The 17,015-nt window shown below is 40.1% G+C and overlaps 1 protein-coding gene across 5 annotated transcripts in view; it reads left to right on the top strand.

Annotated features, from left to right (window-relative positions):
• Positions 1–17,015, top strand: part of LOC111570365 (disks large-associated protein 1-like) — a 163,059-nt gene that overhangs the window by 85,222 nt on the left and 60,822 nt on the right. For 4 of the 5 annotated variants that reach the window (XM_035949463.2, XM_035949461.2, XM_023273085.3 and 1 more), the window contains exons 3-4: positions 9,375–9,589; positions 15,158–15,353. In XM_035949463.2, coding sequence (XP_035805356.2) covers positions 9,375–9,589; positions 15,158–15,353 — 411 coding nt within the window. The remainder of the gene's footprint in view (positions 1–9,374; positions 9,590–15,157; positions 15,354–17,015) is intronic. The other variant, XM_035949460.2, reaches the window with a different exon arrangement.

The raw sequence follows: 17,015 nt of genomic DNA, 5'->3' as shown, positions 1-17,015 counted from the left end.
TAATTATAAATATCATTTACAGTCATCATAATCACTGAATTTCATGTGCAGTTGTTGGTCTGACACTGGTTTATTTATATTACATAACATGCATCTTTCCATCTATGTAAAGTCTAATATCTGCATTTTGTTGCCAGTAAATTTGGAAAAATCATCTCAAAGCAATCAGCCCATGTTGTAGAAGAACTGAACTGAACAGTGAAACTGACCAGATGAGTCTTACTGTGACTCTGTGTTTGGATGAAGAAAGATTGCATCAATACACATTTTCCACTATAATACCATCTCAATACTTCTGACTGCCACGATTTGTATTTTACAGCTTATGTGAAATTAGGTATTCAGAAGTATGTAGGGTACAGTCATCAAGGGATGCAGTTCAACTAAGATTAAGTTAGATGGCCTCCCCAGCACCTGCCTATGTTGTGTATTTATTTCTGTGTTGTGTATTCAGATTCAGATTATTGTGGCATAAGCTTAAGTATGAATATGTGTGTGTGTGTGTGTGTGTGTGTGTGTGTGTGTGTGTGTGTGTGTGTGTGTGTGTGTGTGTGTGTGTGTGTGTGTGTCTGTATCAGAATTGCCAGCATGAGAGTGAACATTCATCACTGTTAGTTGTACATTCTCAAATTTTGATAAACCGACCAGGGCTTTTTTAGGTATAGTCAGTGAGACTTCCCTTACTTCTATTTTGGTATTTTGTGAATCCACGAAAAATGTTGTAACCATTTCAGTGACAACCTGTTCTGTCTGTTGCCAAATAAGAGATGAAACATTTTTTTTTCGCGTTTTTTAATTTAAAAAAGGAAAAGACTTTCAGCTTTAATTTGAGGGTATTTACATCCAAATCAATTCCACAGTGGAGGAATAACAGCACATTTTAAATGTGCCTTCCACCTTTTTAAGGGACCGGAAATAACTTGGACAAACTATCCATCCATCCATTCTATACACCACTTAATCCTCATTAGGGCCGCGGGGGGCTGGAGTATATCCCAGCTGACTTATGGCAAGGCATGGGACCGTGGACAGGTCACTAGTCTATCCCACGGCTAAATATGGAGACAAACAAGGAAATACGGATAATTTGGAATCATCAATTAAACTCACTATGTTTTTGGACTGTAGGAGGAAGTACCCAGAGAAAACCCACCACTGTGCAGCCCTTGGACAAACTAACATCATCATAAGTCAAATTGTCACTTTTAATATTTGGTTGCAAATCCTTTACAGCCAATGACATCTTGAAGTCTGGAACCAACAGACATCACCAGATGCTGGGTTTTGTCTCTGGTGATGCTCTGCCAGGCCTCTACTGCTGCTGTCTTCACTTCCTGCTTGTTCCTGAGGCATTTTCCCTTTTGTTTGTTTTCAGCAAGTGAAATGCAGCATGATTGGATTCAGGTCAGGTGATTGACTTGGCCATTGCAGAACATTCCACTTTTTTGCCTTAAAATACTCTTTGGTTGCTTTCACTGTATGTTTCAGGTCATTGTCCATCTCCACCGTGAAGCATCGTCCAATCAGTTCTGAAGCATTTGGCTGAATATGAGCAGATAATATTGCCTGAAACATTCAGAATTCATTCTGCTGCTTTTGCCAGCAGTCATATCATCAATAAATAGAAGAGAACCAATTCAATTGGCAGCCATACATGCCTACGGCATCATACCACCACCACCATGCATCACTGATGAAGTGGTATGCTTTGGATCTTGAGTAGTTCCTTCCCTTCTCCAGACTCTTCTCTTCCCATCACTCTGGTACAACTTGATCTTTGTCTCATCTGTCCATAGGATGCTGTTTCAGAACTTCATAGGCTCTTTTCGATGTTTTTTTGGCAAACTCTAATCTGGCCTTCCTGTTTTTGAGGTTCACCAGCGGTTTACACCTTGTGGTGAACCCTCTGTATTCACTCTGGTGATCTCTTCCCCTAATTGTTGACTTTGACATACAGTAGATACACCTACCTCCCGGAGAGCCTTCTTGATCCGGCCAACTGTTGTGTAGGGGTTTTCTTCACCAGATAAAGGATTCTTCTGTCATCCCCCCAGACTTGTTTTTCTTGGTCTTCCAGGTCTTTTGTCATCGCTGAGCTCACTAGTGCGTTCTTTCTTTTTAAGAATGTACAAAACAGTTGATTTGGCCACACCTAATGTTTTTCTATCTCTGATGGGTTTGTTTTGATTTTTTAGCATAATGATGGCTTGCTGCACTGATAGTGACAGCTCTTTGGATTTCATATTGAGTGTTCTGTAACAGTTGAGATTTATGTTCGTTACAGCACGTCCTGGTGGCCGTTCTTGATAAGTTTCTCAGTTGATCATATGTTCATGTCCTGTAATTAGATTCAGGAAGTATTCTACCTCTAAAAGAGGGAATGTGGTTAGAGAGACAGCCTTGTGTTATCTGCATACATCTACTCCAGCATTAGGTTTTGTGGCAGCATCATCAGTATGTAAACTTTATTTTATGTTTAATTTCAGTTCAATTCAATTCAATTTTATTTATATAGCACCAATTACAGTCAAATTGTCTCAAGACGCTTTACAGAACCCATATGCCTGACCCCCAGAGCAAGCCAAAAGGCGACAGTGGCAAGGGAAACACCCTTTTAACAGGGAAAAAAAAACCTTGAGCAGAACCAGGCTCTAATGTGGGGGGACCCATCTGCCTGCTGGCCGGGTGGGTTGAGAGGGACAGAAGAGGTAGAGAGGTAGAGGTAGAGGGATAGAGGTAGAGGGTTACAGTTGGTGGGAGAACAACCACACATCTGAAGCATCCAATCCTTTTCCTACACAGGTACTGAAGTGATAGTAGTGTTACAAGTTGAAAATGGTAGGCTAATGTGCATAATGTTTGCCTTTGCCAGCACTATGTCAACTAATTACGATTACATTTTAATTTATCATAATCAAGAGGTAATTGCTTCATCATCATTGCTATTTGCATTTACATTGCAGATTTAACACATTAAAGGAAAATTGCTTATATTTATGATCCAGATTGAGTTAACCCTTTGGTTAGTGTATGACGACCTGATTGTAATTGTGTTTTCTGCATTTATTTTCAGTCTCTTCCTTTTTCTAACTAATAAACCTGTGGACAAACCTGGATACTGTCTATGGAGTCGTAGTGAAAGAAAGCTGTTTAACTGACTGTATATGCATTGTGTGTGCAAAGAGGACAGCACATTGAGAGATTCCAAACGCAAATATCATACATGAAATGAACTCTAGACCTTTTATCTGCTCCTTGTACATGAAATAATGAGGGGCACACACCTGGCCATGGAAGAGCTGAGCAGTAAACTGTCCAGTTACATTTGGTCCTTTAAAAAAGGTGGAAGGCACATACAATGATCAGCTACAACATCATGACCACTGACAGGTGATGTGAATAACATCGATCATCTTGTTATAATGCAATGTTCTGCTGGGAAACGTTGAGTCTTGACATTCATGTGGATGTTTGACATGTCCCACCAACCTAAACATTGCAGGTCAAGCAAGCCCCCACCTCCCATGGCAACAGCAGTCCTTGATGCCAGTTGCCACCCACAGCAGGACAATGCATCCTAACACTACAAACACTGCTCAGGAATGGCTCAGGGAACACGACAGAGCTAAGGTGTTCACTTGGGTTCCACACTCCCCAGATCCAAATCTTATTGAGCATCTGTGGGATGTGCCAGGATAAGCCTGATCTAGGTAGGTCCCACCCTGCAACCCACAGATCCCACAGAATTCACTGCCACCATCCAGGTGCCACAGGACATCCCCAGAGTTCCTGTGTCCATGACTTACTGGGTCAGAGGAGTTTTAGCAGCATAAAGGTGATCAGCACAATATTAGGCAGGTGGTCATAATGTTTTGCCTGATCGGTGTATAAAACATGTAATTCCTACACCATCCACCTGATTTGGATGTAAATACCTTCAAATTAAAGCTGAAAGTCTGCACTTAAAGCACATATTGATTGTTTAACTTCAAATCCACTGTGATGTACAGAGCTAAAATGCTGAAAATTGTATCCATGTCCAATTATTTATGGACCAGACTGTACTTCAAGATCCATTTAGGCCCCATTACCATCAATACCTCAATAAGTTTAGTTCAAATCCAACACAGAATTATGCTTGTGGCTTTGGAGTGATTTTACTGTTGTAATTGCAGATTAAAACAGTGGATTTAATTTTCGTAAGTAGTAGCACTAAGAGTGGACAATTTTCAACTGAGGAACGCCTACATTTTCCTTTTAAGTAATAGTGTCTTTAAATTGGGCAACCTCAACCGCAAGGAGCATGTCAGAACTGTTATATCAGTAGTGTAAAGAGAACATATTGAAGCTGTCCCCAGTAAATATATATGTGCACTCTGCAAATTATTTTCAGCAGCTCAACAGTGCAGCTACTGGGTGCACTGTTAAAGAACTTGTAATTTGTCATGCTGCTGCCTTAAGCCATCAAAACAGTGTTGCCAAGGGACTGACTTTCTGTCTTTCTGTAAAATCCACGGCAGTTGCTTGGAACATACTGTACATGCTTATTCATTGTGAATAACACATGCACAAGGACTTATTTCTTCAAACATGTATGGACAGATAGATCACTGGTTGTATTGTTAAACCTCAGAAATGCACCAAATCTTTTACAAACAGCATCTACAATAATGACAGTGTAAACTGCAGACAGCAGCGATCCACTGTTCCTCAGGAACTACATTAGAATGAATGTTGAGCCGCAGTTGATGTGAGGCCTGTGCGTGGGTGAGAGGTGCTGCTGATGCTACTGCAGCTGGTCCTTTCCCCGCATTCTCTTTTTATAGCCAAACTGCTCATTTGTGACTCTTTGACGTCACACACACACACTGAGAGAGAGAGAGAGAGAGAGAGAGAGAGAGAGAGAGAGATTTAGCCCAGCAGTTCAACCCCTTCCCTCTGTGATTCATATATAATTAGTCAGAGTAACGGTGCAATTCTCCTGTTGTCGATTTTTGTTATTGTCTGATTGTATGTCAAATTCTCACACTCTGGCTTCCTGTCTGAAGGCTGTAAATGCTCACAAATTTGACACACTCTAGAATTCTAGAATTGCTGAAAAAAATAAAATAAAAAAAAAATAAAAAAATAAAATATATATATATATATATATATATATATATATATATATATATATATATATATATATATATATATATATATATATATATATATATATATTAGTGCTGGGCAATGATTAAAAATGTTGCCATTAATCACATGATGTTTTGCAATTAATTGCGATAAATCGCATTGTTATACTTAAAATTAAATACTGAATTTAAAAGTAGTGTATTCTGCATTTTTATTGTTAAAGTACTGCTACATGAACAAAAATACAGTAACGTTTGGTTTGCAAACACTTTAAACAAATAAAGTGCTTTTGCAAAGCAGTGTTCCCTTTACACAGTAACAGTTAACATATATCTTGTAAATCTCCACTTAAACATTAATGTTATCAAATCAAATAAAACCAAAGCTATTTGCCACTGCAAGGGCATTAACGTTTTGTCTGGCTTGTTATAGAAAAACAAGTTACTGTCAGAGTCCAGAGCCACGATCATAACATTCTAACACTAATCTTCCCAGCAAGAGCAAGTTAACATTTATACATCTATATTCCTATTTTTTCTGAACAGGTTCCAGCAGAAACATTTTTCTTTTATCAGGGAGCAGCATAAACAGTCTATGCCCCTGTGTATGGGTCGCCCGTTAGTAATGCAGGTTGTGGCTCATACGTGCCATCATTTGTTGCGATCCTAAGAACGTTCCTCAGACCGACATCTTCAACAATGCTAATCAGAATGCAGTCTATAGCTAACTACTTCTCTGCAGCATTTGTTAGCTTGCCTTGTTTTATTTTATCTCTATTTCTCCCACACGCTGCATCTAACTAGTCTGCCGAAGCCTCCCTCCACTGTTTGGGTGAGACGTGATGACGTCCATCCCAAGTACTGATCAACATCCAACCCTCCTGTGATCCATGGTTTGTCTGTCTGTGTATTCAGAGCCAGTGAGCAACAGACTTTCACAATAATAATAATAATAATAATAATAAACTGCGTTAATGCGCGATAAAATAATTGTCTGCATCAATTAATTAATGTTAACGAGTTAATAACGCGGTAATATGTCCAGCCTTGACACACACACTCACACACACACACACACACACACACACACACACACACACACACACACACACACACACACACACACACACACGCACACTGATCAGGCATAACATTATGACCACTGACAGGTGAAGTGAATAACACTGATTTTCTCTTCATCATGGCTCCTGTTAGTGGGTTGGATATATTAGGCAACAACAGAACATTTTGTCCTCAAAGTTCATGCGTTAGAAGCAGGAAAAAAGGGCAAGCCTAAGGATTTGAGCCAATTTGACAAGGACCAAATTGTGACAGCTAGACAACTGGGTCAGAGCATCTCCAAAGCTCAACTCTTGTGGGGTGTTCCTGGTCTGCAGTGGTGAGTATCTATCTAAAGTAGTCAAAGGAAGGAACAGTGGTGAACCAGTGACAGGGTCATTTGCGGCCAAGGCATGCACGTGAGAAGTGAAGTCTGGCCCGTGTGGTCCAATCCAACAGACGAGCTACTGTTGCTCAAATTACTGAAGAAATTAAAGCTGGTTCTGATAGAAAGGTGTCTGAATACAGAGAGCATCACTGTTTGTTGCATATGGGGCGGCATAGCTTCAGACCAGTCAGGGCGCCCATGCTGACCCAGTGCACCACCAAAAGCAGCAACAATGGGCACGTGAGCAGGACCACGGACCAATGGAGGAAGATGGCCTTGTCTGATGAGTCATATTTTCTTTTACATCATGTGGATGGCCGGGTGTGTCTAAGTCACTTACCTGGGGAACACATGGCACCAGGATGCACTATGGTAAGAAGGCAAGCCAGTGGATGCTTTGGGCAATGTTCTGTTTTGAAACCTTGGGTCCTGCCATCCATGTGGTTGTTACTTTGACACGTACCACTTACCTAAACATTGTTGCAGACCATGTACACCCTTTCACGGAAACAGTATAACTTGATGGCTGTGGCCTCTTTCAGCACTATAATGCACCATGCCACAAAGCAAAAATGGTTCTGGAATGGTTTGAGGAGCACAACAACAAGTTTGAGGTGTTGACTTGGCCTCCAAATTCCCCAGATCTTAATCCAATGGAGCATCTGTGGGATGTGCTGGACAAATAAGTCCAATCCATGGACATTTCCAGGACTTAAAACATCTGATGCTAACATCTTGGTGCCAGATACCACAGCACACCTTGAGGGGTCTAGCGGAGTCCATGCCTTGACGGGTCAGGACTGTTTTGGCAGCAAAAGGGGAACCAACACAATATTTGGCAGGTGGTCATAATGTTGTGCCTGATCACTGTACATAAAATAGAGAAGACTATGACGACAGTAGGATTAAAATAAGTATTACAGATGGGAATACTATAATCAACATAGAACTAAAACTACTTCAGGAGCTAAATATGCCATATAAACTATCCAATGTTAAGATGTGTGTAGTGGAGTGCCGAGAACACGGCACTTACACATCTCCATTTCACGTTTCGTAGCATAGGCTTACAAGGTGTGATACTATACTGTCCTCACTGTGTTTACGTTTTCTCTCTTGGCAAAACATACAAATTTTGCCATAATTTGGCATGCCCGTTGATGTGTTAGTCCCTGCCCTGTTGATACATTATGTTTTAATGTGGTGGGTGTCTGATGTGCCCTCTCAATTGTCATAGATTGTTATATTGTTTATGTTTTCTGAAGTAGCCCATTTTATGTGCTTTCTGGAACTCCCTTAATTTGAATGTTGTGTCCTCTGCTGTAGTTTTTCTGCTTTTGTTAAAAGCCCTAAAACATACAGTTTTGCTATTTATGTTCTTCACTTGGTTGGCCAGATGCACATTTTTATTTCCAGTTGTGACAAGCAAGCTTTTCTTGGCCTTGTAGTCTCTGAGCCTCAGTTCGTCACATCTTAATTTAGTGAGTCCATACTGGCTTTAATTACCTTTACCTTCTTTCGTTATTCATGTTATTTGTGTTGCAAATTCTGTCCAGTACTTCACAGTCGTCTCACATCATCCAACTTACTATATCCCCGCTCATAGCTTCCATGTGAGTTATCTAGCTAGCTTCAAGCTGTGTTGAAAGCAATTTCTTGATTTTTGGATTAGTACTGTTTCTCAGTTCTATCACTTAAATTTTGTTAAGATCAAATAATACATTTGGTGAATATTATTTAGCAAACATGGTTGAAGTGTCTTTGTCTGGTTAGCAACAACCTCCTCTTGCCACACTGTCACCATTAAAGGGGTCAACATGTGCCCTCTGACCATTCTGAAGGTATCCAGCTCCATACATAGCAAGCTGCGATGCACTGTGTGTTCTAACACCTTTCTATTATTTGTAGCTTCACTTTAAAAAACTGTGTCTGTTATTCTGGACAATCCGCATGCCTTTCTGCGAACAGATTTTAAATTAGTAGTTTTCCACTGTATTGGGGTAGAGGCAGAAACCTCAGAAAAGGACATGGCAAAACATTGATCTAAATCCAAACTAGTTATTTGATTAGATATGTATTACTCCAGGAAAGTGAGAATAATGTGTTGTTTAAGTGATTACAGTCACTCCTTTAAAGTGAAAAATATTTAAATCCCGCCTTGTGTTTATAAGAATTTTGCTAATCCAATACACTACTAGAAAGGTGATTTATTTTGATGACGATTAGTAAATGTTTTCATTTCATTTATTTAAATGCAGTTATTGTTACAGTATCTTACCATTATCTTACACCATCACGTTACCACCAAGTCTTTCTCCACTAACAAGCAGACCCTCGGGTGAGATCAGTTCAGAAACATGTGCACTTGGATGAACATACATTAAATGCTGTACTCGTGCATGGGCACAATTCTGTGTTGATGAACTAAACTGACTCCTGGAAAGCAGATGTATGAATTAGCCAGAGAGAAATTTCAGGCCGACTCCTAGATTTATAGTGCCATGCTAATTAGTCAGCAGACTGTACCATAGCAATGTAGAAGCTGTGTATGGATGCATGTTTGGAAGAGAGGGATGGATTAATAATAATAATGTCAGCCATCAGTTTAGTGCAGTCTGTGCTTCTAGATGTTGCTTTGTATTGTGTTTATTGCTGTGCTGCATGCTAGGTCTGTTCTCATAGGTTCTATGTACCATAAGGACAGTTTAGTTAGCCAGTTTGGTGGCTGGAACTCAGACAGCAGTGGAGTGGATCACCCTGATGGTGTTTCTTTGACTTCTTCACCTGGTCATCAGGTACCTCAGGATGAGTGGGGCGGCTTCTCTCCTCTGGGGAAAGAGGATGATATCCCATGTCGGAGGATGAGGAGCGGCAGCTACGTCAAAGCCATGGCAGAGGACGACAGCGGAGATTCTGACGGGAGTCCCAAACCCTCCCCTAAGATACAGGCTCGCCGGGCCAGCTACCTGAAAGCCACACAACCATCCCTGACTGAGATGACCACGCTACAGTAAGATTTCCTTGCTTCAGCCCCCCTCTGTTGCATATGTTTGTTTAGTTTTTGTTTTAATTTTTTGGATTTTTAACTTTATTGCTTTCCTGTATTTTAATGAGGTTGAAATGGCTCATTTACAACAGTTGTATTGCGTGCGCCGTTTTTATTTGGCTCCTATCAGAATGTGAAACCATCACATCTTTCATTTCCCTTTGATATTACTGTCTAGCAAAAGGAGACACTTCACCTATGCCTACGCAAAGTCAACACTACCCTCCCTTGGGTGACCAGCAATACACCTTCCGAATATTCGGATCTCAAAAAACATATTCGGATACCACCGTCACGACCGAATATTGGGACATTTAGGTTCAGCCTAGCGCACATAGATTTTCTAATATTCTAGTGAGATGTCATGAGTGGGATACTGAATTTGGCTGTCCTTTCTTGATGCATGTGTTGTCCCTTGAAATTTTATTTTGAGTTCATTACAAAAGTCAAAACTTTGCAGTTGATTTTCAGTTTACTGCTAATTCAGGTTATTTGCTTTCTGATATGTTCAGAACAGACTTTAATTAAACATACAGAATCGAGGTTCAGCAATTAACAACACAGCTAATAGCAATAAAGAATAATACTACAGAAGAAGATGCCGTTGTTGTACAAAGTGAACCCACAGCATTCAGAAGGTTTTGCAGTGGCATATCATAATGATAATTGTAATGTTTTTAAAAAGTTAACTTCAGACTTTGTGTGCTGATACACACAACTCTAACTTGAAAAAATGAGCAAATTGCAAATTTGGAAAACAACAACCAAATTCTAAACAAATGGCAAATACGAAAAAAATCAACCAAACAATGAAAGAATACAGCGTTATCAACAGACATCTTAATCAGTAATCTGAGATCATTTAATCAGATTGTTTCAACCTGCTGTGTGTGTGTGTGTGTGTGTAAATAAGTGGTAGGTGCATGTTGGGTGCGCACTAGAAACCTGTGTTTCTTTGTTCTGTCTTCCTATATTTCATGTCCTCAGGCACGAAAAACCGATGTTAGATTAGAAACAAAACAGTTAAGAAACTAGCATCATCCGAGCACTACAGCAAAGTCAATCACCCAATAACCTAACCACGAAGATAGATCACAACAATAATCGATGTAACTCAGATTCAATTCTTAGATGTGCACTAACAAAAGTTAAGCAGTCCTATGCATGGCCGTATACACTGTTATTGTGTTAGCTGTGTATGCCCAGTTACCAATCCATGAGAAGGAAGAGGTTCTTCAATTTGCTGCTTTCTCAGCTGGTTCTGTTGATCCAGTTGTTGGTGAGTCTGACTGGAAAGAGCTGTGGCTCTGACAGTGAATACAGCTCTTGCAGATAGTGCAGGTCAGAGGAAAGTGTTACCTTGCAGAGTTTGTGTCGTAGATGCTGGGACTGGGACGTGTGTAGAAGGCACTTAGCATTTCCAAATACTGAGCATTTCTTGGCCACCGATGGAGCAAAGTCAGGAAAAGTTGGCAGTTTAAAGGAGTAGCCACCCTTGTGTGACCCAGGATTTGTTCCTTGACATAATAGTAGGGAATCCTAACAATGATATGTCAAGGAGAGCCCTATCCCTGGGTTTGACTTGGAGTGATCTATGGATATGGTCCAGAAGGGGTTGTTCATTCAGGTTTAAAAGGCCCTTTAGATATTTGCGCATGAACTCCGTAGGACAGGGTCCCTCAAGACCCTCACAAAGCTAATGTCATTGCAGCATGATCTCCCCTCTGGGTGATCACATTTAGCTATAAGCATTTTGACTGCACCTTTGAGTATGTTCTCTGTGTTTCTGAGAGTAGCAAAGTCTTCATAGCTGGTGGTAGCTGAAAGTTGTAAGTATTTTATGGTAAAGCCATGGGAGTTCACTGTTGCCTGTAGTGCAGTTACAGATGATTTTAATTCCTCTTTTATCAGAATCATCTCAGAGCATGGAGTTTTGGCGAATGTATCAATCTTGGAGTCCAGTATGGCGTCTATGTCTTGTTCAGATGTGGGTAGAGTATCCCAAAATTGTACTCAAGTAAGAGTAACATTACTTCAAAATAATATCACTTAAGTAGAAGTAAAAAATAATCATCCAAAAAATTACTCAAGAGTAAAAAAGTATTTGGTGAAAAGACTACTCAAGTAACTGTTTGATTGTAATGTCTGATTTATTTTTTTGAAATGTGATCAGACAGACAAAAATGTAAATTAATGTGCAAATTCTGGTATTTCCAAATAATAAAATAAAAAATTGCAAAAATAAATAACATCTTTACAAAATCACAAGTTAAGGCACAAGAAACACAAATTTCCAAATCTCTTTTTTTCACAACATAAAGCTTTTGAAACAAATACCTGAAGTAAGGTAATGTTTGTATGTTTGAACAGTGCAAACTACTTCCAGTGACAAAATATAGTGTATTTCATTTCCCTCCAAATGGCACAGGCTCAGTAGATAGAAGATAACATTACAACTTGGGCTGGACCCAAATATCTGAATATTCGGTGAATGTGCCCCCGCCCCCCGTTGTATCACGCGGACCTACCAAGTCTGACGTCACACTTCACTTCGCCATGCTAATGGTATGCTAATGTTGTTGGACTCCGAAGCAAGATCAAACTTCTCGAAAATGTCCCAGTTTTTTTCATTCCATGTCTGCTACTTGCGAAGTTTGTGCCCCAGTCTTCTGCATATGTAGCCGTTACGCAACGTTGGCGCACCGTAAACATGCAAGTGCTGTTCCCGACTTTGCAAGCTTACACTGCGATCCAGAAACAAACAATCTAACTGTTAGTTGCTACCTGTCTTCATCGTAGTCACGGGCAACGGCGACTACGTTTGAGAAGACAGGTAATTGTCAGAGATGTTTTGATACTTAACAGTGGTGTGTTAGCGTTAGCTTAGGTACTTAGCCTTGACTACGTTTGCATCCATTACATAGCTGTTAAACAAACGCAATAAGTTGATGATAGAATCTATGTTTATCTTTATAGATGGTTTTAAGGCTAATTGCGAGGCAGAGGTCAGCTCTTGTCTGGGCACGTCCCCAATCACACCACAAGTGAACTTAAATAGCTAAGACGGAAAAGAATTTACCAAAAAAAAATTTTTTTTTCTAGAAAAGGCAGAAGTAGTGGACAATGCAGTTTATTTCTGGGACAGTCGCTCCAGCAACGACACCATGCGTCCCATCAGTCCAACCAAAGTGTTTGAATTTCCATCTGTCCTCTGGATGTTCTGGAGCATGGCAGTGGCCAGGTCTTTGTGTCTTCTGATCTGTTCTAAGAACCATTCCTCTGACCTCTCCAGATACTGCAGCAGATCCACAGTAGCATCCCGCTTTCCTTTTTCCTGCATAAAAGCACCCAAAAAGGTAGTAGTTGTCAGTAATTATTTTCTATATTCCTGAACACAGTTAACTTAAAATAAATGTATTTTGTGATTTTAGAATTAGCCAAAATATAATGTATTGATCATGTTGATGTCTGCATAGTCTAATCAGATCTTACTTGATTTGGTCTGTTGAGAGGAGGAGCTGCAGGACGGGACTGGTGAGCTACAGAGTAGCGGTCCTGGTAACTGGACCTCATCATCCAAGGCCGACAACTAAATAAAATGAACAAGAAATGTTGTTGATAGCATCTGTAATTTAAAACCATTTTCTCCATTAATTAATTATTAATTTGTCCATACAAGGTTATAAAATGTTACAAAAAAATACCTGTAATAATTTCCAACAGTGCTAAGTGCCTTGTTTTATTTGAGCAACAACTAACAACCACCGAAGAAATCTGTGTATACGAAATGAATGCATTGAATTTCCACATCTGCAAAGCTGGAGAATCGTAGAACAATCAGCATTTTCCCTTGAAATTATAAAAATAGCTGCACATTACCAGTACTCTTGACTTCACTGTGTTAAATTTGAATCAGTTTTAGACTCGTATTAATGATAATGTTAACAGTTTATTGGTTCTTCAAGGGAAATTTAAATGCTTACCATATAGTTCGGTATTATGATTAAATGGGCCGTTGTGTAACAACGTGGGAGGTTTTGAATACAGGTCTTGTAATGAACTATTGCTGCTGTATTTCTCAGGTTTTATAAGATGTTGTTTCCTAGCTTGTTAGCTTAGCAGCAGCTAACTGGTTGGCAAACAATAGTCAACCTCTGATCACTGATCCTGTGTCTAGACCGTTAGCTAGCGTAACATTCACAATATTGATGCGGGACTATTGTGGCTGGCGTATTCATAATAGGCTAACAGCAGGGTGTTTGAGAAATAAAACTTACCAGGATCAGGATCGGTGGTCTGTACGGTGGCCTGCATCAACTCCAGCACGGCTGTGGCGTTCAGGGCCCCGGTTGGAATCACCGAATGCAGCCGGTCAAGATGAGGGCTCTTTTTGGCCGACAACTGCTGCATCCCAGCTTCTTTTTCTGGTCCGTGTAGTCATTTTTGAGCTTTTTAAATTTGTTGAGGAGTTAGTCAAGGCTCCGCTCATACCGGCTGCAGCCATCTCCCGCTGGATCGTTTCAAACACCGGCGTGGTCCGAGAGGTTCCCACTAACTTCAACTGAATTTCACATGAAGACCACAGTGCTAGGAAGCATTGGGTCTCCTCCTCAGATTGCTGCTGCTTGGATTTGGCGTCTATATTTACCGGTTTTCAAAACACAAACACTAAACATTACTACTACTACTCGCTCGGCTGTTTAAAAATGGCAATTCTGTGATTTCACCGTTGATCGTCAGTCACCGTAACCCCACCCCCTGCCCGTGACCTACTCGGTTCTCAACTCTGGCCCAGCAACGAGTTGGTGCCCGAAAAGCTCCAGTTTTTGGAGCCTGAAGCCAGTTCAGCTGATGGAAACACAAAAAACCGGTGCCAAGTCAGGCACTGGCTCCGAACTTGAACTGGACCCAGCTCTATCGAAAAGGGGGTTTTGTGGTCTACTTCAGTAGTCTTTCAAAAGTGACTTGTGGCCTTTTGTTGACAAAGTAACAAAAAAGTAAGTAGATCACACAATGTTAACAATAAACTTTAAAGTGATAAATGGCATGAAATCAGGTGAATATGTGCCTTAAACAAAATGTGTGACCTCTTGACGAAGCAACTTCAAACATGACCTCCACTCCATGGTGTGAAGCTGGTTCCCTTGGGAGTGGTGTGACTTTTAACTTTTAAAAGTAGATGAGCAGTTTAAATCACACAAATGAACACATTTCTCTGTGCAGCTTCTTGTGATACCTACATCTTTGTACTACAGCTTTGAGACAAGGAGCTGTACAGGAAGGTATGAGTTGGTTGTTTGACACAGATCTGCCAAAGCAAAGGCTTTGGCTGCTTCAGGATTTTCTGTGGTTGACAAACTAATACGTGCATGTTGAATGAATTTTACAGCTAAATCACTGAATGACCATGCATATGTGTATATGTGTCATGTGGTTGAATTATGCGTTTTTTCTTGTAATATGGACTGTGACTGAATGAGTATTATAGCATGTCAGAAATAACTTTGTGTATGATGTTCATCCCTCTGGCAGGATTTCAACGGAACACTCCCCTAAACTGCAGATCAGGAGCCACAGTTATCTGCGTGCGGTGAGTGAGGTTTCGATCAATAGAAGCCTGGATACCCTGGATCCCAAAACCCTCCTCGACCCCAAATCGTTGCTGTCCTCGCCCCAATACCGCTCACGCAATGAAAGCTACATGAGGGCCATGAGCACCATCAGTCAGGTTAGTTGCCTTGGATGAACCTGATGGTGTTTGGAATTATTTTCATGCACTCTGCTGTGAAATGGAATTTGTAGGTTGTTAAAAGGATCCCTGATTCTTGCATAATTTCATTAGATCTCACTTTGCACAGTACTCTAAGAACATACAACTTATTCCTAAACACAGTCCAGTGATGTCATTATTCACATAGTTGACAAAACTAAATGATTTGTACATGTCCCAGAGCTTTTCACCATTTCACACAGTGCCCTTTGACAAAGTGTTTTTTTTTTTTTTATTTGCCAAGGAAGATGTGTAATCTTGGGTGCTTGGAGACAAGACAAAGTAGGATTTAGGAAGTCAAGTTTGAGTGAGAAAAGTAAAAGTCCGATGACTAATCAGACAACACAACACTGCACAGCAGATTATAGTACCATGAAATTATCAAGATGATAGTGAATCAATTGTCAGTTGTGTGTTGACGAAATTCAGGACCTTTGTATCCTGACAGGACTACTTTTTTTATGTGCTGCTGATATCTGTCTGAACCAGCATCAAAACAACATCAAGCCTAAGCAGAAACTCTGACTTGGCTTCAAGGAACAAATGTTACTTCTGTGTTTTTCCGGTGAATAAATATTTAAAGAACGTAGTTTAGGATGAAAAATATTGTTCATGTAAGAAAATAAAAGTCTGTGCACAGTGTATGAGCTGCATGTCTACACTATAAGTGCTATACTGAGGATCAGAGTCATGTTTTCAATTCCACAAATCCATCCAAAACAAATGTACTCTTTACATGGGACTTTGTGTTGGCACTGTTTCCCTTGGAATAAATGTGGTTCACTCAATACCTTGACTGCAGCATCTCTAAACAGCTCCTCTCTACTGCACCTACAATGAATTACTCAATATTTCCTTCTGGCAGGCTGCAGTTTGAGTTTCTGTTCAATGCTAAAGCAAGTGAACTGAATTGGTGCCCAGTAAGCCTTCATTTGCCACACCCTAACCTTGAACCTCCACTTGTATTATTTATCCTTAACCTGTCCCTGATTTCATAACCATAATGCATTGTCTCTCTTATCATTTCAATGTCCTCCTGTGCATGGCATGGCTCTAACCATAAAACTGTTAAATTACAGAGATTTATTCAATTACCATTTCTTTTCAGCTCAAGTCAATGGAAAAATTACACTCAGTAATGATAGTAAACAGTAATAGGGGTATAAAAATGACATAGAGAATTCTCAAGAGATGTTTGTGTATGTGTTAAAGACCAAGTAATGATGTGACACAGTAGTTGAAAGACTTCATAAGTAGGAATATCTTGTATGGGGGTTGTAAAGCAATAAGAACAATTTTCCTACTAGTGAAAAGCCAGCACTGGATCAAAATCAAATACTAGACATAAAGGTTGGACATCTTCTGGGACTAACCATACATTTGAGGTGAGACAGGAAAAGAGGTGCAGATAAGGCTTTGTTTCAGCCAGTCAAGTGGCATAGCAAAATTTAAGCACAACAATGCATTTGTGTTAAAACCTTGTAAGATACCTGTTATCACAAATACAAAACCACTGTCACTTCAAATCTCCTGACACAGCCACAGGATCAGTCAGTCAGAAAGGTTTTATTGCCTAGTAGGTTTTCAGATAAAAGGAATTTGACTTGATGTTTTAGTGCA

This window comes from Amphiprion ocellaris, chromosome 10 (genome assembly GCF_022539595.1).
Source record: "Amphiprion ocellaris isolate individual 3 ecotype Okinawa chromosome 10, ASM2253959v1, whole genome shotgun sequence".
Taxonomy (NCBI): domain Eukaryota; kingdom Metazoa; phylum Chordata; class Actinopteri; family Pomacentridae; genus Amphiprion; species Amphiprion ocellaris.
This window is presented reverse-complemented; position numbering and strand designations above follow the sequence as displayed.